General features: G+C 37.8%; 2 protein-coding genes across 25 annotated transcripts in view; one reads left to right on the plus strand and one right to left on the minus strand.

Moving 5' to 3' along the window:
• The window catches only part of FGL1 (fibrinogen like 1), a 29,461-nt gene extending 15,619 nt beyond the window's left edge, over window positions 1-13,842 (minus strand). The window contains exons 1-4 of the mRNA XM_032686993.1: window positions 13,654-13,842; window positions 12,673-12,724; window positions 6,536-6,675; window positions 2,449-2,522 (exon numbers count right to left, since the gene is read on the minus strand). Coding sequence (XP_032542884.1) covers window positions 2,449-2,514 — 66 coding nt within the window. The 5' untranslated portion in view covers window positions 2,515-2,522; window positions 6,536-6,675; window positions 12,673-12,724; window positions 13,654-13,842. The remainder of the gene's footprint in view (window positions 1-2,448; window positions 2,523-6,535; window positions 6,676-12,672; window positions 12,725-13,653) is intronic.
• A 190-nt stretch (window positions 13,843-14,032) lies between these two features.
• The window catches only part of PCM1 (pericentriolar material 1), a 41,253-nt gene continuing 31,798 nt past the window's right edge, over window positions 14,033-23,487 (plus strand). For 9 of the 24 annotated variants that reach the window (XM_032685347.1, XM_032685353.1, XM_032685358.1 and 6 more), the window contains exons 1-8: window positions 15,971-16,062; window positions 16,928-17,035; window positions 17,898-18,030; window positions 18,618-18,863; window positions 19,991-20,263; window positions 20,804-20,974; window positions 21,150-21,266; window positions 22,512-22,700. In XM_032685347.1, coding sequence (XP_032541238.1) covers window positions 17,935-18,030; window positions 18,618-18,863; window positions 19,991-20,263; window positions 20,804-20,974; window positions 21,150-21,266; window positions 22,512-22,700 — 1,092 coding nt within the window. In that variant the 5' untranslated portion in view covers window positions 15,971-16,062; window positions 16,928-17,035; window positions 17,898-17,934. The other 15 variants (XM_032685359.1, XM_032685360.1, XM_032685370.1 and 12 more) reach the window with 7 other exon arrangements.

Genomic DNA, 23,487 nt, shown 5'->3' on the forward strand with positions numbered 1-23,487 from the left:
ATTTGAGAAGACGCAGCTACAGGTAGCTACATGTGTTTCTTTCGGGTATAGTAGAAATGCATCTATCAGTTCCCCTATTCATACTGCTAAAAGCTATTCTCCAAATGTGATTAAATTATGTAGTACAAGTACAGAACTTCTCAAAAAATATTATCATACCTTAGGAAAACTTGATATCTAAATTTTGTATGACACTACTTATATATCACTATAAAAGGCCCTTTCCTTTGAACCAAATTAAACACAAGTCTGCAACAGGCTTCATCTAAATATTATTCTTAAATGTGCACTTAAAATGAATCTTTTTTATTGTTTACCTAAGAAATTGTGAATTAATATATCTACACTACACATAGCAATTTCCTGATTAAAAAGGATTTAAGCTCACAGTGCCTAGGAAGTGGCAACCCAGAAATGACTAGCCATACTGAATAACTACACCATAAGAACAAAATGATTAAACAGAAATAAGTTTTGAAAGTAACCTTCATGTGAAAAGTACTGGTATCTGACACTTTGCTTTCTCTCCCTGACTTCAGCCTCCTCATTGGTATCTCTCTCTGTCAACTCCAGACAAATGCCATTACACTTTGCTGCTGGACAGCAAAACCACAGGTCTCGTACTAATTTTTCCTGTGGGACAATCACAGGGTAGCTGTGTAACCTCAAGGTGGATCAATGTGGCTTTTAGATCTGCAGGTTATCAAACTGTTCTTTTAATGTTCTATTACACTTTTCTTTCACAGGATAACTCTTTTTTAAAATCACTGGAGTTAAACCAGTGCACAGCTAGAGTAACACAAAAGCACAATGTAACTCAGGGTTATAAGTCAGCAGCTATAACACATTGCTATTGAAATATTGAAATACTGAAATATTGAAATACTCAACAAAATGTGAATTTCTTTGTGACTGTCTCCAGTGGACAGTGTTACCCACTGATAGAAACCAGACTAAACACAATCTGTTCCGCCTGTTTCAGTGAAGCAACTGTTTGCACTACACATTGAGAAGCAATTATCTAACAACTGCTGACAGCTCTTGGGCACATGGTCCCATGTTTAACCAGCTGCTGTAATTAATGTGCCTTCATTTCCATTATTGTGTGGATTATTTAGCAGCTAGTGACCTTCCATTAAAATTAATGCTATAAATTAGACTCAGAATACTTTATGAAAGCTATAAAAATACAAAGGTTTTACTTGGGGTGTTATTTCCTATATTTTTAGAATATAAACTAGCTCTAAAATATCTCTCTGTTGAGATTAGTGTTTTAATGAGATTAAAATGTGAAAACAGAGATAAATTTCAGAATGTTCCCAGTTTTTACTCACAAGATCAGCTAAAGCCCACAACATTCCAAATGAAAAATAATTTAAAAAAAAAAAAGTAAATGCATTTAACTGGAAAACCTTTTTTTCTCTGTAGGGTTCTGTAAAAATTGTATTTTTCTCCACTGAGCAGAAGTGATTAAAGAGGAATTGCTTTTTATTCTGTCTCTATAAAGGTACTTATCTGAACAAAAGTTTTCCATAAGGCAATGCAAGCTACAAACAACGATGCTTATCTAGTTGTACATTCAGCAACCACTTCCACCTAGGCAATTATGAATCAACAGTATAATCTCTTTAGGTCTCTTTAGGACCTGAATATCAAACTAGGAAGGACAGCCAAGACAGGCAGTGTAGGGTTGGTGAGGTTGGAGGGATTTTAAACAGCAGAGTAAGTGTGATTTTGTTAGGCTTTTTGTTGGAGAGGCAGAATACATAGCAGAAGGGTTTGGGAGCTAGAAGTGAGTTTTGATCATTGAATCTGAGTGTGAATTATAATCTAATTACATGGGAACAAGTAAGAATACGAAGCTATGGATCTTGTTTGAGAAAAAATTGTGTGGCAAGTGGACAAGGTAGAAAAGGACAGAAACATTTTTCCTCCCAAGTGTCAATGACCAGAAACACTACTGCTGCAGCCACTGCTTTAGGAGTTCCTGGGTTTTGCCTTTCTGTAAGTATGCTGCTCAAAACTAAAGGTGTTATTCTGAGTTAGCATTACCCCTGAATGGTAGCGTAACCACTTTGTCTGCCTTCTGTACAATGTGCCTCAATGCACCATATGATACCTTTTTTAGCAAAGGTACATCACCTCCTGTTTCACATCAGATCCAGTCACAAACTGACTTGATTTCTTTCTTCATTGGCCATGGCCCAGTGATTTATCTTCCGTTGTATATTTACGCGTTTGTTTCCTCTTTCCTTATTGGAAACTTTTCCTCACTGAACATCATTTGAGGTTATTTCCCCATTCTTTCATTTTTGCAATGAATTGTAATACTTTCCATCAAAGGTTCTGCCATCCCATGTAGATGAGATGCATTGTGAGTGCTGTGGAGGACAAGGTATGCAATATTTAGAAGAAACTCTGTAGACAAATTTAATTACTGGAACTTACAGAGCTGCCAATGGCATCCATCAAGCTAGCTGCAAGGACAAAATCAATCATTATCAAAATCTTCATTTTGGAAGCTGTGAAGTAGAGGAACAAATGAAATAGTAGTTAACTTAAACATTGAAATTAATATTTACACTTGACATTTTAAATTTTATTCAGCAGAGTCTATTTAACCTATAATTCCCTTCTTTCAAATCGTAAATATAATGTATATGTAGGCTTCATTACAAATGTCTAAAATAGTCTGATAAAATATGATTCCAAAGTTGAGTAAAACTAGAATTTATCCTTTTAGGCCACTTTGTATCAAAGCTCTCCATGTATTTTAGAACAGCTATTCAAGATTCATACTCATATACTTTATTTTCCAGACAAAAGCAAAGAATGTTTTAAAATGGTCAGGTCAATATTCTTTGTTGGTCCTTTAGATTTGTGAGAAAGCTCTCTGTTATAAACTACTAATTAAAATCTGAATTCAGCTAGTTGTCCTTGAACTAAAGATTTGTGCAACTTTTGTGTGCCAGAAGAAGATCAAGATAATTCTACTGTTGTAGAGTAATTTGGGGGGGGGAAATGCATAATAGTTATCAACTTTTATTCTAATGGTTGCAAGGATGATATCTTTCAACTGATAGGTATGGATATTTTGTACTGTATGACCCATAGCATTTTAAACCCTCTTGTTTCATATGAAAATTATTTTAAATGCTAAACCAATCACCATTGTATCTCACTGCCTTGCAAACATTAGCTGATAGAACTTCACAATTTTTTTGTAAGGTAGATGTGTGCTTTTCAGCTCACAGATGAGAAACCAAGGCCTCCAATTACTATAATATTTACATGGATGTTCTGAATTAATTACTTAAACTGATGGAAGCTATCAACCGAGGAATGTTTCTTTTTCCTTTTAACTACAAATATTTTATTTTAGTATAGGCTAACACCTATTTAAATCAGAATATTTGTCTTTTTCTACTTATCAGACTGAATCAGCTAATTACATAGAATCATAGAGTCTTTAAGGAAAAGACCTCCAAGATCATCGAGTTCAAGCATTAACTTAACACTGACAGGTCCCCCTCTAAGCCATGTCCCTAAGCACCACATCTACATGGTTTTTGAATGCTTCCAGGGACAGTAACACATTAAAACATTTGTGGTTAGACAAAGTCCTATAACAGAGAGTAGTGATTCAATGTCAGCACGTGCTTATTGAAACACTAACTTTACGAAAATTTTCACTCATGTTTCTACAGGAATTAATATAAACATGAGTGGAACTTTGGCAGACTGTGCTTTTTAATGTACAAAGATAAGCAAAAGTATGTTTCTCAGTCTGTGTAAAATTGGACAAGTCCAACTTTTATTTTCACCAATCTCTGAAAACCTCATGCAAGACTACAAATTACAGCCAAATTTCAGATTTCAACATCTACCTATAAAATACTTAGGATGCTTTTTAAAATTACAGTTATTTAAGTAAGTAGCATCGATTTGTTTTGTTTTAGTTTTTTTACATATGAGATTTGCTGGTTTGAAAGCATCATATTTTAAAACATAGAGTTGTGAGGCCCAAGTGTATCTGTTTGAAACTCTTTAAACCATGTCTTGCACAGAAGTGGTGAAGACACAAAGTGTTTAGGGTACTGTGTAACCACAGACCCATGTTGCAAACAGCTCAGAAGTCCTTTTAAGCATTTTGGACATATACAACATTGACCATTAAGCTGCAAAGCTCTGTACTAAGCTGATTTTTTTAGATTTCAAAGAAATCCACTAAAAATTACCTATAAAGTGTTTCTTGAGTAAGAAGTGTTAACTGAAAATCTTAGGCTGTTATTTCTATTTCATAAAATTTCTGAATTTAAAGCTGTAAATTGTTCTTCATGCTAACCAAATAAATGTTATATCATTTGAATTAGAAACTTTACCAGAATTCAATGCAACATGTTCTGATACTTTTTCAAGTGGTAAATCCTATGAATTACAGGATTAAAAATGGGGGCCAGTGTCTGTGTGTGAATCTGCCAGAATTGCCTGTCGATGAATTCTGTTATTTAAATTAGAGACGTTTCTGCCACGAGCATTGATCCTGTAGCCATTCACAATATGAGCTCACTATGATCGTAAGACAATTAAGAGTCTTTGAAAGGGGGAACAGCTGAGAGCTCCATTTGGCAGATGTTTCAGTTAGAAACAGGGAAGATTGAAAGAGAAAGGACACAGGGTAAAAATACCAGAGTGGGTCTATAATATGGTTGGGGAGACCAAAATCTGTGTGCTGTTCTCCTCCAGAAATGGGAGAAGGTCAAAAAGACTAGGAAGAGACCTGAAATCTCAGGCTCTGAGAGGAAAAGGGTAACCTAACTGTTTCTCTGCTTCTGTCATTGACCATCAGGGAGACCCAGACAAGGCAGAGGACAGTCAGCAGTGCTGATCCTGGACCTTGCACCTTTGAGCCAGTTTTTCAGCAGGTATAAACTCCTGTAGTTTGTCTGATCTCCCAGTTGCAGTGACATGAGATTTGCTGAGTGGTCAATCCTACAGTGACAAGAAGGGTGGTAAACAGAGGCAAGCCCCACACATTTTCAAAGCGCTTTGCATACACTCCCCAAATCAAGAGGTTCAGTCATGGAATTAATGTGGTAACAGTTTACTTAGTTTTCCACATTTCTAAAAAACGTTTCAGTAAAGGTTGTATTAGTAACAAATCTCTGAAAGTGCATGTCCATGCTCTTTGGTAATATGTAAAGCTACAGTTCTGTTCAATGGAAGCTTAACATCTTCCTCTAGGAAGAGTCCTTTGAAAGTCAGTTTCTTAAACTAATTTCTTCATTTATTTAAATATTTACCCTGGTTTACAGCTATTTGCTGACAAACATTCACACATAATGCAATAAAAAGCATTCACTGAAAAAAACCTTCAAAAAAATTACAGATCTTAATCCAAGTCACAGATGAACTCAAAGAGTTAATAAGTGTTGAGAGACTTTCAAGACTTTTGTTATAACACCTGTGTTGATTTAACAAAAAGAAAAAAGATTTGTGCAGGGGATATCCCTTTCCACAAAAATCTTAATCTCAGACAGTAGACGTGGATTATTTATCACACATCATGAGAGAATGAGAAAAATCTGGTGTAATATTTTCAAGTTGAAAACATAAGCCCTTAGTGGTTAGCTGAAAAAAAAAAAAATCACCTTCTGTTTTAATAAAATGAAGTTTAAGGGCAACTCTTCTGAAACTTTGAAATATTTTCCATGAGGTTACTCATTTACTATTCAGAGATTACATCTGGAATGTGCATTTGCACAGCTGTGCAGAAATTTTTATTCAAAGCTATGGAATAAAAATTCTAGAAAGATATCTTTTTACTTGTCCATGCCTGGGCTTTCTTTACAGGCTACACAGATAATCAATCCTATGTTCAAATTTCCCCTAAATTTGATGTTTTTTTCCAAGTCTTTCAATAACAATCTATTAAATAGATTTGATGATGATAAAGAAGTTCTGTGCTATAAAAATTCTGAACCGTCAGCATGTTGTTTTGTTTTTGAACTGTGGAGACGTCAAACTAGATGGAATACAGATGCCTGTTTCTGTTAGCACAGTGTCAATAAGAATCATATTACTAATAAATACAATAAGAGACAATCTGCCAAAAGGATAGATAATGACTGGAAAGATTTTTGTTTTGCTTTCTTAAAATTCAAACTGGTTTTAATGATTAAAATCATGCACAAATTTGGGTTTTTTAAATTAAGTGGTGTTAGAAAGGTTACCATGTTTTCCTCATCTGAAAAACGGACAATAATTCATGATTTGATTTACTTTCAGGTTTTAAAAGCAGCCTTGTCCATACAGCCATATACTAATATAAATTTAGAAACTACAGATTTGAATATTGGTTTTATTAACTATCTAGAAATGCAGGAAAATAGCTAGATCCCGGTAAAATATTCATACATCATTAATGACATTGCACCAGTTATATGACCTTCAAAAACATATTATTTTTAAACCATAACTATAGAAATAAGCCAAAATTCCTCCTTCTTCCCTCACAGGTACCTTATATGTTTACCTTTAACTTCTGGACAGAACTCAAAGTTGTTAAATCTTCTTCGGCTGATGCAAAGAATTCCAGAGCCCTTCCCAAGCTGCGGTTGTTTTTGCTATTAAATTCTGTAGAGTTGAGGCTTACATCTGCTATGAGTCACTGGGCTGGAATGTTACAGAGAAGCTGCATTTATCAAGACTAAATTGCAACATAAGAAGGAGATGATGGTAATTCTGAGCCTAACACAACACTTCCAAAATAAAACTAGACCAAAAATAACAAAGGATCATCCATTCCCTTTCACTGCTCTGATCCAAGAAATTGCTCTCTGCATCATATTCAGCCATATACTCCAGTACTTTCCACAATCAGAGCCTAAATCTCCTGGGCTTCAGATGTACATGGAAAGCATAACTGACTCAACTGATTTAGAAAAAAACCATAATCACTCAGACTAGAAATTACACATTAGAGGTGTAACATAAAAAGAAATCTGCTAAAAAAAAATCCAACCCAAAGTAACAAACATAATACAGACAAAGCCAAGGGCAACAAGAAGGACAAAGAATCTTGTTTGCTGTCAGTATTTTTTAGCTAAGGGACTCAGAAGCACATGATCTCAGTGACTTTGTTAAACAAAATCACTTTCTATTATAAGCATTTTAGAGTCAGAAAAATACATCCAAGAATGTTTTAAAATGCAGTTTGAGTTTTTGCCCTTCTTCTGTGTTGGCTCTTCCCAAAAAGTTCAATAAATGAGTATGCTTAAAGGAATACTCTGAAGGAAAAAAACTCTTAAGGAAATACTGAACAAAAGCAATAAAAGGAGCTTTACATTCCACAATACAAATATCATAGAGTCATAGAATAGCTTGGGTTGGAAGGGATCTTAAAGATCGTCTAGTTCTAACCCCTTTGCCATGGGCAGGGACACCTTCCACTAGACCAGGCTGCTCAAAGCCCTATCCAACCTGGCCTCAAACACATCCAAGGATGGGGCATTCACAACTTCCCTAGGCAACCTATTCCAGTGTCTCATCACCCTCACAGTAATCACTAATCTAAAAACCTAAGTAAGCCTCTTCCTAATATCTAATCTAAACCTCCTCTCTTCCAGTTTGAAGCCATTCCCCCTTGTCCTGTCACTACATGCCCTTGTAATTAGTCTCTATCCATTTTCTTGTAGGCTCCCTTCAGATACTTCCTTTTGAAGACTAATATTTGTTGCAAACTTCCTCAGAATAATTTCCGGTGCATTATTTGGAATCTGGTTACCTAGCAGTATTTATCTTTCCTCATTACTTTATATCAATTAATTAAATTCATATTCTGAATTTCAAATATTTATTAATTGCAATAAATTATTCCTGAGTAGCCTACACTAAGAATCATTCAAAAATTCAAAATCATTCAGCAAGTCATTTTTGCTGAGAATCTTACCATCACTAATGACTTCTTCAAGGAGGAAGATACCCGTTCATAGCATGACTCTTAACCTATGGTTGTTCAGTGGGTGGGCTCTGAATTTAGAAAGTTGTAAAAAGGCATGGCACTTTAAACTTAGATTTATTAACCAATAACATATGAAGTAGTAATAATGTGTCACTTCCATAATATTTTGTTACTGAAACAGAACAAAGCTGCAATCAAAGATAATCTAAAATCAGCTTTATGATAAAAAAATTCTGCATGTCAATTTTTTAAAGGCAGCTTCCTTTCCAAAATAAGTGTATATTTTTTACAGACTGACTTAAGAATTGTGTGGTGTGTTTACAAGGAAATCTGGTTAAGTAGTTATCATAATTTACTATGTGCCCTTTAGCAGAATACTATTATATCTTCCCCTTTTAATTGTATTCCACAAATAAAAACATTGCATATGAGCTTCACACACATAATGCTGTGGGTGTTTGCAGAGCTGACTGACATGTTAAATGCCTTCCAACAGCAGACTACTGAGGAAAGTGAGTACAACTCTATCTGCTTAAATCGAGTTACTTTAGATTGTTCAACAGTTCACTTTAACTATTTTTACAGAAGAGGTGATCCACATATTCAAGTGAAGAAAATTATCAAAAAGCTACGCTGGATTTAATCAACAGTTTGGAATGCTGTAAAAAAATGTTATCCACTAAGCTTTTAACATTTAAATATAGTTATCAGCTGTTAATATTTTATGGTTTTTTGGAGGCGACTAACAAAAAGTAGTCTGTTGTACTTACTTCTTGGTTAGAAGATTCTCAAGGCTTCTTCTTACTAAAGGAATTTGGCATTTCAGTATTCCTTTGGAATAATCTATATCAGTTTAACACGAGTCCTACTTAGTCAAATGACAGCAACTCTTTTGCATACTGTCTCATTTATACAAGAATCTTGCACCAGAGTATTAAAGTAGCTACAAAACAAGTTCAAATTTAAAGTTACATGCTCTTGACAGTACAACTTCCTAAAGTTCATAAGATGTCGATGATGGACCTCCTTGATGCAATTTTGCTTATTCACAGGGAAGCATATGAAAAAGTTCTGCTGTATTGAACACAAAAGGAATCAACAAAAGGAAGTAGCATCATTGTTCACGATTCCAATTCTCCACTTACTCAGTACTACCATCTTCTGAGGGTTATTGATTTTTTTGTCTCTAGGACATTGCTGCCTCCTTCCCATGTCTCAGCTTTCTTCCTCTTTCATTGTACTGACATACATAGTTCCATGAGGTTATATCCAGTGTCACTGCCATAGTCTTCTGGCTTCGGGCAAGCTACCTCAGTGTATGTGATTTACCACAGGCTCCAGTGTTTGAAGCAGACAGTGGCCATTAATGTTTCACTTCACTTAAAGTGCAGTTTATTGTGCACTTGCTTATGTGTGACAGCTAGCCATCTCTCCCATATAATTTGTTAGTAATATTTTATTTTTTCAATGTTGGATGAGTTAGAGGACTACAATCCGATACTTTGCTTAATTTTGGACAAATAAGAAGATTCAGAATATTTTAAATCACTTGATTCTTTTAACGTGCTCTCTTCAAAATGCTTGCCATAATCCTAATGAAAGCAGTGGTAGAAATAAATTAGACCAAAAATACAGCAGTCCATCTATAACCTTATGAAGATTTAACCATATTCATATATTCACCAAACATACTGCACATAGTGACCAGGGCCTATTTCTGCAACCTTGTCCCATGTGAATAACAGATCTTTACAACTTGCATAACTGCACAATCAACTTGAAATGTTATGGCAATAAGTGTAACTCCCTGATGAGACCAAGAGAGAAGCAAAAAAGAACTTCTTACATATTCTGAAATTACAGAATGAAGGCAGTTTATTTTTTGGTGCATGGATAAAATATTCAAAAATAAATCCCGGTTTTTAAATAATTTACCTCATTTTTATGTAGTGTTGCAAGAAATAGGTGCATAATTTAGTAATTTCACTCATTTCATAATCAGTCATTTCAAACATACAATAAAGAAGTCAGCAAAACACCTTCATTATCATAGATAATAAGATCAGTAAATTTAACATATTTAGACATTATTTTATTCCACAACAAATATGGAAAAAACCCCAAAACTCATATTAGAAATATTAAAGAAGCAGTCCTTTACGTAATTTTCAATAAGCAGAAGCAAGGACAGCATTACTGCATAGATGGAACACATCACAGAAGTAAAGACCTAATAAACATCCAGATCTGTACACATGTGCTTTGAAGAATATAGAAAGTGGATTTGGAGAAGGCCCAGAGTAATTTTTTTTAAAAAATCATAATAAACACCATTGCTTGTGTTTGTCCTCTATTCATTAACCCCAAGATCATAACAAACATAGATTAAGCTATGTTGTGAGGAAATGTACATGGCAAAGTGACCTGCTCACGATCTCAGTGTGAGCACCAAGGACACGGTTCATAATCTTCAGCCTTACTCAGAGGAGCAGCTCAGATATCCTGCCTTCTCCTTCCTGCTTTCCTTACACATGAAGCTTCCTGCTGGCCCCAGTTTTCCTTTTGTTCTCTTCAAAGACATCCTTCTCCTATATTCTACTTTGTGAAAAGTATGGACTGCCTTTGGAAAGGTGTATCAACTAATCTGTCTTCCTTGGTATTTATCAATTGAGTGTTGCTATCCATCTGTACCAACCCTAATCAATATTCTACTAGAATGTAATACCTCAAGTGCATAATACAGCAAATATTATGGATTGGTGAGATAATAGCAGTATCAAGATGATTACTTTCTCCATCCCTATGGATGTGGGGAAGGTTTACAACAGGGATCCTGTCCATTCTTCAGCTGAGACTTAGGTGCTCTTCTGGGGTCTGACCAGGTTAGATAATACCTATCTTCCAATTATTTTTCTTTTCTTTATTGCTTCTGATGACTGTTATGCTTGAGTGGATCATCAAAAATGGTTTCCTTCTTGTCGTGGTTTGTTCGCTGGTACTGAATTGGTGAATCCTTCACCAACATAAAGCTTGGCTTTGGGGTCTTAAATGCCTGTGCCTCTGCCTCTACACCTACTTAACTCATTCTAAGACCGTAGAGGGTAAGTGGACACTTCATCTTCCTGTATAAATCAACTCAAAACTCTTTGTTACTCTAATGTTACACAAAGAAAGGAAAAATACCTTTAGTATAGTGGCCTGATAGTCACTGTGTAGCCATATTATGATAGACTAATCATTTTTGGCCAGTTTCACTTTTGCAACCAAAAGCTCTTTGTCATAAAATTAGGAAAAAATTGGACAATTATTTGAAACAAATGCTATATTAATTACTGTCTTTGTTTCAGGGCCTTTAAAAATCACTCTTTCCAGATACTTCTTACATGTCCTCTGTCTCGGTAAAAGGTTAATCTTTCACTTCTTCTTGTCTCCAGTCCTTACATGCCTGTATTTTGTTTGCTTTCTTTCCTTTCACTTTGGAATGATAAAGTAAAATTAACAAGATAAACCAACAGATGTGCAAGGAAAAAATCATCACATCTCTGACATGGCTTTCAATCCTAATTAAATTGGGCTATCTCAATCCATTCAGTTTCTGTGAGGATGCATTCATTAGCATGTCTGCTGATGGAAGCACTTATAACAGAGATCTTTGTAGGAAGATTTAGTTACTGTCAGTTTAGAGGCCCATTAGTGCTGATATAGGACTTCCCCCAAAAGATTTTTCTTTATTTAATTAAAAAGACATTCTTTAAGCCATATGAGTTTTGGCTCACAGTCATTCTCAAATCCCACATTATTTTACAACAGTAGTGGAGAACCACCTACTGGAAATAATGCTTCCTGCAGTGCAATCCATGATTCTTTCATGCCTTTTGTTTCTTTTCGAAGTCTCTGTCTCCACTGAAAAATGGCTCTCAGGAGCTGATACTGTTTCATTTCTTTGGAGCACCTTTTTTTTTCTTAAGAAAAAAAAACCTAAAAAACCCAACCAACCAAACAAGTTTGCAGGCAGTTCCAGAACAGGGACAGAAAATAAGAAGAGGAAAATCATTCTGTAAATGTCAAGCAGGAATTGGTGTCATGATGCTGTAAGTTCCTATGAGAGACAAATTACTGATATATGACATACTGTGATAAGATACAGTTATGAGATATAAGGAACTACAGTAAAAGGCATTGATACTGAAACATGCTACAGTCATTGAATTTCATTTTTTTTCCTCAATAGAATATTATATTTTTTATGTAAGATATTTTTTTGCATGCAGGAAACAGTATGAATGAGGGATCTATACCTTAAGAATAAGCAACTGCAACAAAAATAATGAGTCGTATTAAGGTAGTATCTTCTCTTAAATTCTGCCTCCACCTGCTGGGCCGTGGGAGGAATACCGCTGTAATATGACAAAGCATCTTCCAAAAGCAACATTGACAACATTGTGCTGGATATCCAGACACAGTACCTGAGGTCAGGATAATAGGACATTAGAATAATTTTTAAAATGCTGATAAATTAAATTCTTTATTAGCTTCAGAATTGCAATATTGCAATTATTATTAAATGAATAATATATATTCATCACGCAGAGAGCTTCCATCAAGTTGTAGATTGTTTCCAAAGTGATTTCAGTTGTGGATATACAGTCATGTGGGTCATGGGAGAAATGGGAGAAAGATGCTGCTATGACAGGCAGTCTTATGCTCACCTTTTTCACATACTCTGTGTTGTCCAGAACTATTCCTTTGATATGGGGGCATCTGGCGGAGAGAACAATAGTACTTTTATCGAAACATCTTTATTTCACAGGTTTTCCAATCATTGAGTTCCTTTTCTAAACTATAGATAGATTAATGTGTCATTGGAAAGGAATCGTCTTTTTTTTGAGCAAAATACATTAGTCTAAATCCTAATATGGGAGAGATGGGGGTCTAACTACATTTCCATGTGGTACCATTAGAATGTTTGTCTAGCAGGATGAATTGTGAGGCCAATGTAAATATTTAATGTTTCTGCTTTAGAAACTCAGTGCAATGGAAATCCTGAAAATTATGGTTTTTTCCATTCTGACAAGTGACAATCCCCTAAAATGAAAGAAATACAGATGATACCAGCTTTACTGAAATAGAAGTCCTGAGTGTGTTATGCAAGTTGCAGCCCCCTGAGGGACCAGCAGCTTCCTCCTGAGGTGAAGTGCAAGATCAGGCACTGATCTCTGGGGACCAGTGACAGGACCTGAGGGAATTGCCTGAAGTTGAGTCAGGGGAGATTTAGGTTGGGTATTAGAAAAAGATTCTTCACCCAGTGGGTGGCTGGGCACTGGAACAGGCTCCCCAGGGAAGTGGTCACAGCACCAAACCTGCCAGAGCTCAAGAAGGCACACACAGTGTGACTCTTGGGGATGGTCCTGTGCAGGGCTAGGAGTTGGACTTGATGGGTCCCTTTAAACTCAGGATATCCCACGGTTCCATGATTCTAACAACTTTTTCCAAACACCATGCACAGCACAGCTTCTACACACAGCTGGTTTTTTTTTGTGCTGAACCCTCTATCTATTTTTTTCCCCAAAAGAAAGTTTAAAGAACCTAGATCTTTGAACTCAGTGCCCTAAAACAAGGCACAAACCACGCAAAATGGAACTGCAGAAAAAGAAGGAAAAAAATTAGAACAAGACTACCACGACTTCCACCTCCTCACTGCCGTGTTTCTTGAAGGAGGCCAAAGATGGACAGGAACAGATTAGTCGATACTCCTCCGAACGAGGGCAGGATCTGATCCTCGCCCACGCTCAGGGTAGTCTTCCAGTCAGGCAAAGGCACTTACAGAGTTCATTGTCGTTCTCTTATTTTATTTTATGAGCAAAACGCGCCCAGCTCTCCCCATCCCACTACAAGACAGCGGCGGCCGTCCCTCATCCCAGCCGAGGGCGGGCCGATGCCCTGGCGGGAAAACTACCACTCCCAGGAGGCACCGCCGTCGGCCGGGCGGCCGCGCGTTCGCGCAGTGCCCGCTGGGAGTTGAAGTTTCGGCCGCCCCTTCCCGGCCGCCCCGGCGGTTGCGCGGGGGACCCTCGGTCGGCGCGCGGGAAGAGCCGTCTCGCCGTCCGGGCCGGGCGGCACCTGCGCAGCGTGGACGGGCCTCGGCGGGCGGAGGTTACCAGGTAACAGTGTGTGTGTCTCTGTGTGTGTGTGTCTGCCTGTCTGTCTGTCTGTCTGTCTGTGTATCCCTGCGCCAGGCACCACCCCCCGCGTCCTGGCGGAGCGGCGGCCAAGATGGCGGTGGTAGCTGAGGCAGGGGCGCCGTGAGCTGCTCCGCCAGCGGTGTCCTGCCGCGCCGGGCGAGGTGAGGCCGCGCCGATCCTCCGCTGCCCGCAGGCGGAACGCCCGTCCGGGCAGCCCAGACCACGCGAGTGGCGACCGGCGGTGGAGCAGAAGCCAGGCCGGGTGACCCGCTCGGCGCGGGGTGAGCCACCCTCTCCCACCCCCCGAGCTGCCCCTTCCCCGTGTGGCAGCGGGGGCCGCGCCGGGGCGGCGGGGCAGAGCGGCCCGGCCCGGCCCGCGGGTGCGGGCGGTGGGGAGTGGGCATTGGGCCCGGGGACAGGTCCAGGGTAAGGGGAAGCTGTGCGGTGCCGGCGCGTTGTTCGGGCCGCGGCCCCCGCCAGGGCAGGGCGCGTTACCCGCTCTCCAAGGAGACGCCGCCGCGTCCAGGCCAGCGGAGGCGCCTTGGGCAGAGCCCGCCCACACACCCGCCCCGCGGTGCCGGCTTTGGCGCCGCGAGGGAGCGGGGTCTGCCCTCGCCGCCCCCGGGCCGGGAGCGCCTCGCCCGCCTCAGGCAGCGGCTCGGCCGGCACAGCCGCCGGGGCAGCGCTCGCTCCGCCGGCCCCGCTGGCGGCGACAGGACCCGTCGGGCGTGGGCTCGGGGCCCGCCGGGAGATCGGAGCAGGTCGGGACGACAGAGCCTGCTGGAAGGCTCCGGCGCTGGAAATCCCCGGGCACGCCGCCCCCGGTCCGGGTGTGTGAGTGTGCGGATTGTGAGAGGTGCGACAGTCGGGGACTTGCTCTGTTGACTGCACCTGTGCGATGGTACTGTGTGGTTGGCATTTAATGGGTTAATGCCCAATGAGGAGCGCACGTCTTAAAAAACTAAAATTAAAAAGAAATGTTTAGTCCCACTTTTAGCCTTTATGGTGCTGTCATGGCTTTTTGTGACTTTTTGTTTTCCGATTAATTTCTTTATTTTCAGAAGTTGTCTCTGTGCAGGATTTGGTGCTTTAAAGAGCTCTTGCAGTTCACATGAGTGCTGTAGGAAAAAAAGTCTCAAGAACAACTCTGCTGTAGAATAAAAAGCATTTTAAAATACATACCTTTGTTTTGCTAGCATGTTTAGTAGTAGTTCTTCTGAGCAATATGCATATGTACAAAATATGTTTTGCCTATAATCCTACATGTTATCTTAAGTTATTTTTTCTGTAGAAAATCTACTTTAAAGTCCTTTTTATTTTTCCACAAGTCTGTGTAAATGTTGTAAGGCAGTACTGACATGCTCAAATAGAGCTTTTATACAGATTCTGTGATATGCAAGAAGCTGAAATTGGCAATGGTTGCTGGATGCAGAAATAGGTAATGGTAAGGTAGCAAAGCTTTTAGAAGAGGATTTCTTGTGGAAATAGCTGGTAAAATGAAAACTAAACAAAAATGCAAATTGATGAAATGTATGTGTGGAGGAAGAAAATGCAGCTTCAGATGAGAGAGTTTCATTTCTAAGAAAAAAGCTGGCTGAACCTCTTTGTGTTTTTTAACTGAGTTAAAGGGATAAAATACTAGCAGAGCTCTCGGATCTTAAATTCACTTTATCTGGAAATATCAAAGGCCATAATATGGAAGTTTAAAATTTGCTCTTTGGAAGGGCCACAGTTCTGCTAGAACACTTTAAAATCTACTGTCTGGAAATAATCAGGTTATTGTTATTTTTGACCTGTATTTATCAAGGTGTATTGGTATATACTTAGACTCCTTGTTTGAGAGTATTATTCAGAATATTCCATGTGAGGCAGTGAACTTACTTCAGAGGTAATGAGAGACTTCTACAGCAAAAATAGGTGGGGGCAGCTTTTGTGAAAGTTTTAAAAGAAATAAATGTGAGTGGTTACTTGTGTTATGTAAACATGAGTACTGCCACCTCTTTTTACAGTGGAAGGTAGGGAAAAACTACTTTTGTGATAGTTTTAGTAGAATTACATAACATGATGATGAGGAAACAGCTTACTGAATTGGACTGTAAACCCAGATGGCCTCTAATCTTCCTCATTATGCTTAGTGACATAGGTCAGGATACAGTGTCTGTTGAGATGTTGGGTCTCACAGATTTGCAAAGCTGAACAGTTTATCTGTAGCTGAGGAAAGTTCTTTAAAACATAAAAGTTTTAAACTGGTAACTATGCATTTGTTTACGGGACGAAGAAGGGAGTATGAATTAATGTGCCGGCACAGTAGGGCAAAGTTCCCAAAGTAGCAGGCACTGGGTTGTACCTGTGTTATGATTCTGCTTGTGAGAGACAGAAGCTGAGTTACTCCTAACTGTTAATGTGAGTGGAGATGTGGTTATGATATAATGAGCACACCTGGTAGATCCCATTTCCTTTATGGTTTAGTAATAGGCTGTGTTTGTGCAGAAATACTGCCTTGTGCAGGTGTGCCTGCTGAGAGGGCTGTGTTGTGTGATTTTGATTGAATCCTTTACCTAAGCAAGATAGGTGTATTAGTACAGCTTTTAGACTTAGTTCAGGATTAATCTGTTTTCCTTTCTAGAACTGATATTAAAAAAACCCAACGAACTTCTTAGATACTTCTTAATCTTGAGTTTCAGATGATTTCATCACCTGCACTCTGTGAAAATTAAGAGTAGATAGGCTGCAGCAAAATTTTGAGAAGTAAGTTGTCCTTTTTGATTTTGTTTTTTTTCAGATAAAAATAAAGCTTGGCTCATACCCTAACACAGCAGTGAAAACGAGCTGGAAAAATTAAATCTCTGCAAGACTGTTTTTCTTCTGCATCTGTGACAGTACTTCATAGGTAAAGTTTGTAGCTTTGTGCAGTGGAATTGTACTAGCAGCACTTAGTGTATCTAGTTGTGTATTCTTCACCTTTTTGAACAGGCTAATCTAATTTTATTACCATAAAGGAATACTTTTTCCTGATCTTTCAAGTTTAACGACTTTTTTTATTTCTAATGTCAAAACTAGAAGCGAAAATGAAAACTTTACATTTAGGTTGCTTCATACTGCACAGAATGACACTGTTAAAGAGCAGCAAAGCTCTAGGAAATCCACATTATTTTGTTTGATTTTGGTAGAAAGCATAATGTGTCACAGCATTGACTGCTTAAAGAGCTTAATGTGTGGTAAAGAAAGTAAAAATCCTTTTACTGATGTCTGTTTTCCTCATATTTTATCGAATGTGCCATTCAGTACTCTGTTGTCACAGAGTACTGTCACACACTGTTAAAATGTCACACATTTTAACACATCAGTGTCAAAAGGAATGTGAAAGTTTGACGTACTAGGTCTCTCATTGTATCAAATAGACATCACCCTGGACTTGAAAGTGTAGGCCTTATGAATTACAAAGCAATCTTTCTGAGCACTGTACTGTTTGTTTTAAAGTGAGGACAGTTGAGAGCCTCCCAAAAAAAAAAGTTTCTTTTGTAGAACAGAGATTAAAAAAACAAAGGTAAAAAACGTCCAAACCCACAACTATTTCTTGTTTATTTTTTAATGCCAGTTTCTGTGTTCTTCTCATTGATACATTTCTAGTAACACGGTTTAGTAAATGGGGAGTTCAGTTTCCTAAAACAGCATTTTATAATTAATATGTAGTTATGAATCTTTAAAATATTTTATGTAAGCTGATTTTTTATACTGCACATTTTTTTTAGATTGTTTCTTTTAGATTGTTTTTATTGATCGCTTGCCATGGCAACAGGAGGTGGTCCCTTTGAAGAAGGCATGAATGATCAGGACTTGCCCAGCTGGAGCAATGAGAGCCTTGATGACCGGCTGAACAACACGGTATCATTGTTCTTGTCTTGCTCTTGCCGTTTGATGCTGTACATTAGAATTACCAGGTAGATTCTGTTAGTGGCAGGTAACAATGCAAACCCCTAAGCCTTGTCAGTACAGCTCTGAGGTAAATATCTGCAAAAACAGAGGTAGATGTAAGCAAACAATGAGTGTAATTCAGAGGTTGTGAAGTCTGTAGAGTATTTATGGCAAGGGTTTTGGGTAAATAAAGTAGCTGGACACAAAAGTGTTGTAGGTGTCATGAAAGCGAAAACTGTAACTTAGAAAGTTCTAAGCTCCTGAAGTGAAAGTCCTCAGCAAAGAAGAAAAATACGATTTTAGCTTCATTTGAAATTAATTTCATGCATTTTAGGATAAAATTAATTTCAGATTTCCCGACAAGCTATTTTTAATTATGCAGTGGAGAAAATTTTATTTGTGAAGTGACATTTGCTCTAGAAAACGTATTTTGATATTGGTTACTATTTTTACTTCTAAAATGGAAGTAAACTCTACATCACTGAATGAAATAATTTACTTTTTGTCTGTGTGTATAACAAATACGACTTTTTTTCTTCTCTGTCCTTGCCCTTAAGGACTGGGGAAGTCAACAGAAGAAAGCAAACAGATCTTCAGAAAAAAACAAGAAAAAGCTTAGTGGAGAAGCTGAAACAAGGCTTACTAATGATATATCTCCAGAATCCTCACCTGGAATGGGACGACGGAAGACCAGAACTCCTCATAGTTTTCCTCATGCTCGGTACATGACCCAGATGTCTGTTCCAGAGCAGGCTGAACTAGAAAGGCTTAAACAAAGAATAAACTTCAGTGATCTGGATCAGGTTTGTGTGAATACTAGCTCTCGCTCAAAATGTGACTACGGAATTTATTCAGTTATCTCTTAATAATGTGACATTTGAGGAAAACCTTTCATAAGTGATTAAGGTAAAAAAAAGGTCTTATAGGCACCGTGAGAGCCAAATCAAAATTCTGGTTTTGAACTTGAAAAAATTAGGGAAAGTCTGGGACCATGGCTTTCCTGTGGTTAAGAGTATGCTAGCTGTCTTCACTCTCTTAGTCTCAGCCATTAACAAATTCCTGTGTCCTCAGATTAGTAGTTCTTACTCATGGTACTTGTCTGCCACTTGAAAATATCTGTTTCCTTATTTTGAAAGTCTCTTCTTGAAAGTGCCGGTTTGTGATTCTGAACATTGTTAGCCTTGTGGATTAAACAGAGAAGGATCATTAAAAACTGCTCCTCAGTAGAGCGTTGAGAATTTTGTGGCACAAATTCTTGAGCCATAACTTCTTTTTTGGGAATATGGCACATTCATCCTTCTCTTATCCAAAACAATGAAAAGTACGAGGGATTAATTCTTTAGTAACAAGGCATAAATTTGTGCAGTTTCAGAACAGAGGCTGGTTCATCTTTCCCAAAGGTTGTTGCTAACTTCTTTGGGTAGTGAAGATTCTTTCAAGTGTGATTCATTGTGTTGACTTAGAATATAAAGGCTGGGTATGACTTCCTCCTCAGCTGTATGTTATGGCAGCATGTTGCTATTCAGAAGGTTCTAAAGAAAGCTGAAGTTATGAGGTATATCCTGCAGGGGAATATGTTGATTTTTTATTATTGTTACTTTCTCAAGTGTATCTGGAGAAGTAGGATGCCTTTCACTATGGTAAAGGTGGAGGCCACAACAAGAATGAGGAACTAAGTTCTGAGGAACTGCAGAACCTTTTTACTTCTCGTCTATTCTGGGAGGATGGGCTTGCTTTCTGAAAACTATATGGCAAAAATCACCAGCACTGTCTTTCTCTAACTTTTGGCTGGTCGGTGACTAATTAGGTAACTTTAAAATGAGTCTAATAATACTGCAGAAATATTAATTTAACCAGTGAAATTAATCAGTGTTGAGAACATATTGGATGAAAATAATAAAGCGATTGTTCTTATATTGTTTTTATATAGAGAAGCATTGGAAGTGACTCTCAAGGCAGGGCAACGGCTGCTAACAACAAACGTCAACTTAATGAAAGCAAAAAACCATTCAACTTCCTATCAATGCAGATTAACACTAACAAAAGCAAAGATCCTGCCTCAGGTTCCCAGAAAAAGGAAAGTGGGGTTTCAGCGCAGTGTAAAGAGTTGTTTGGAGCTGCTCTGAGCAAGGATTTCTTGCAAAATTGTCAAGTCTCTACTCAAGAAGATGGAAGAGGAGAACAAATGATGGATAGTAGCCAGGTATTTACATGGCCTATAGGGTCTACAGAATGTTGGTATATATATGTCTCTCTTAATTTTCAGTGCATCTTTCTAAATTTCTTAAAACTATAAATCTTTATTGGAAATACTTCCTACTGTTCTGAAAGGCAGCTTGAAGAGAATGTGAAAGCGAACTTAATCATCTATTGTTCTTTAGAAATCCACTTATTAGTAACAGTAGCGGTATTAATTTTCATCTTAGAGGTTGGCTCCCTTTAATAAGGTTCCAGAAAGTACTCTCACAGTTCAATATTTTCCTATGCTGATGAGCTCATTTCTGTTTTGGCCTATGTTGACTAGAAGCCCTGTGCTTCAGCCTTGCAACTTCTCACGTGCGTAAATCTATCCTTATAAACGCTGTTGACTTTTAACTGCTTTCGGAAGTGTGCTTGCAGGATTGAAAGTGTTAGTGTGTCTCCCCCTTTAATTACTCCTTTGCTATTGCTATCACCATGTCTTGTGTATTAAATACGTTGAAGCTGTAGCTGAATGCATTCAGTAACTTCAGTGTCTTTACAGATTGTGAGCAGACTAGTTCAAATTCGCGACTATATTGCTAAGGCCAGCTCCATGCGGGATGATCTTGTAGAGAAAAATGAAAGATCGGCCAATGTTGAGCGTTTATCGCACCTTATAGATGACCTTAAAGAGCAGGAGAAATCCTATCTGAAATTTTTGCAAAAGATACTTGTAAGTTTGAGAACATAATGTATCTGTTTCTGCATTGTAAGCTTTTTTTCGGAGTTGACCATTGATGTTTTGATGGTGGCACTGGGGGTGTTGGTTTTGGTATGCAGTACCTTCCATAACTCATTTTTACTGCCCCCTTATATAGCTTTTGATTTATGCCAATGAAATGTTTCAGGCTAGAGAAAATGAGGAGGATGATGTTCGGACTATAGATTCAGCTGTGGGATCTGGTTCTGTAGGTGAGAGCACATCGCTAAACATTGATGTGCAGTCTGAGGCTTCAGATACCACGGTAAGCTGCCTTTTAGTAATTAAGGTGCTAGAAATGAAGGCTTTATTTTGGTTTTGTCATGGTTATGGTAGTGTCATAATCTGCAGTTCAGTTAAAAAATGGTAAATCCAAAGCACTCTGTTCAGGAGGTGTTTGTGCATGTGTTGATTTAATTTTTTTTTAATATGGGGAAAAAAAAGTAATGACTGTCACAGCAAAATTATAAGGATTTTTTTTCTTTTTAATTAAAAAATGAAGGTTTTTTTAAAAATCTTTATTCTTCAAAGTACAGTGAAGGGTTAAATTTGTACTTTGGCAGAGCATTCACTGGCTTGATGTAGGAAAGAATATTTTTCTATGCAATTTTTCATCTATAAGTTTGTTTCTGTTACTAGGGAAAATTGCCTGATTTTGGATCAGGAGAGGGTTAGAAATGAGTCGTTAGTGGGCCATTGTCCAAGTATCTTTCTAGTGATATGATAGAAGTATTGACCTAGGACAGAAGTTTCTCTCATTTTTTGGCAAGATGGGCACTTTTTAAAAAATCTGTTGTGAATTTAGTGCTGAGATAAACAGTCAGTCTTCCTATTTTTAAAAGCTTTTTTTTTATCGGGGTAAATATTTCTTGTAGTAGATACAAAAGCATTTTAATAACTTAAGTTTTGCTTCTTCCTTTACTATTATACTGAGAAAAAGTAGTATAGAGCAGGTGCTCTCTTTGGCCAGTTAGTACAGAGAATGTTCTGTGGATGAGGAGAATTTATGTGCTTGGAATTAAAACTGTTAAAACATTAAGAAGCTTTTGTAATTATTTTTGGCTTTATAAGAACTCTTTCTATCCCTTTAAAGAAATAAAATTATACACGTGGAAGATGCACTTTTAACTTAAAAAAAATAAATTGGAAAATGCAGAAAAAGACCAGTACATTTTCTGAGAAGAAATCATGTAAACTTGCGTTTTTCTTCATATTTGCAAAATGCAGTTTGGTTTTTGTTTGGCTCTTCGTTTTGGATCTAAATTCTCTTTACATGCAGCTTGAGTATGTTACGTGTAGAGTGCATACTTCTGGTCATAGAACATTGATTGCTATATGGAGCCTTATGCAGATTCTAAGAATGACTAAAAATGTTTTCACCCTTTAGTAGTTCTTATTTGATATTAGTTTTCATTATTTGACAAGATAAAGCAGTAGGTTTGTAACTAAAAAATGCATGCTAAGTTGGAGCATATTTTCAAAATCTAACATACTAAACGATTTAATGAAGGAGGTATCTTTTAGCTTGAGCATTCGGCCCCGCATTGAGGACAAACTAGGGAATTCAGCTTCACAGGAACAGGTTACAGACATTGATGTTACAACAAGCCCTAAAGGGAAAAGTGACAGAGCTGCTCTGAATGACAGGGAAATCTGGCCCTGTGGGATTAATAGCCAGGAACATGGATTGCTTTCAAAGGTATACTTCACAATGTTATTTTAACCTCAAATAGGGTTTATACAGGCTAGTCTTCCCTCTCCCCTTATCTCCTTTATTAATTGCTTTAAATGTATTTGTTACTTACAGTAAATGTTCTCACTGGACTGCTTATGTGTATCCAGCTGTCTTTTCATTGCCTAGAGTTTTTTTATTCTAAATAGAGATGTTTGACAACTTTTTCTTCCTAATGGTTAGCATTGACAGAAAATTGTTAACACTGACAGTTAACATGGATGTAACTCTGTACAGCAGGTGCTGTGATTTTATGTAGATGATCCTTCCGGTTTTGTTGTTCCTTTTTTTGGGAAAACATATTATAAATGTGACTTTCAGACACTTTTTGTGGTTATGCCAATAGTCTGCTGATGCAAATTTAAGCTAATACCATGTAGAGAAAATAAATTAGAGAGTAGTAGCCTTGTTCCACAAATGTTTTTGTATAGCTGTTTATATAAATATTTGGTTGGAAGGGGGAAGACTGAAGGAGCATGGAGTCTAAAACTTGTTTTGTTACTTGTTACCAACTTTTCTATGGCTTTTCCTTTGCTCTGATTTAATTAAAAAAAGTCTTAAGTTTACTTTTTTCCCCTAAAATAAAAGGCTTAAAAGTTTTATCAAGCTTACTAGTCCAAGGTTGGAACTAAGTTTGAAAAATTTGTTACACGATTTTAATGAACTTAAGCAAATCTGATACTTTAGATAAAACTTGGATTATTTAGTAGGGGAGTGAGGCTGAGACACATACCCTTTTTCCCTTTCTTCCTCT

Source organism: Chiroxiphia lanceolata, chromosome 4 (assembly GCF_009829145.1).
Source record: "Chiroxiphia lanceolata isolate bChiLan1 chromosome 4, bChiLan1.pri, whole genome shotgun sequence".
NCBI lineage: Eukaryota > Metazoa > Chordata > Aves > Passeriformes > Pipridae > Chiroxiphia > Chiroxiphia lanceolata.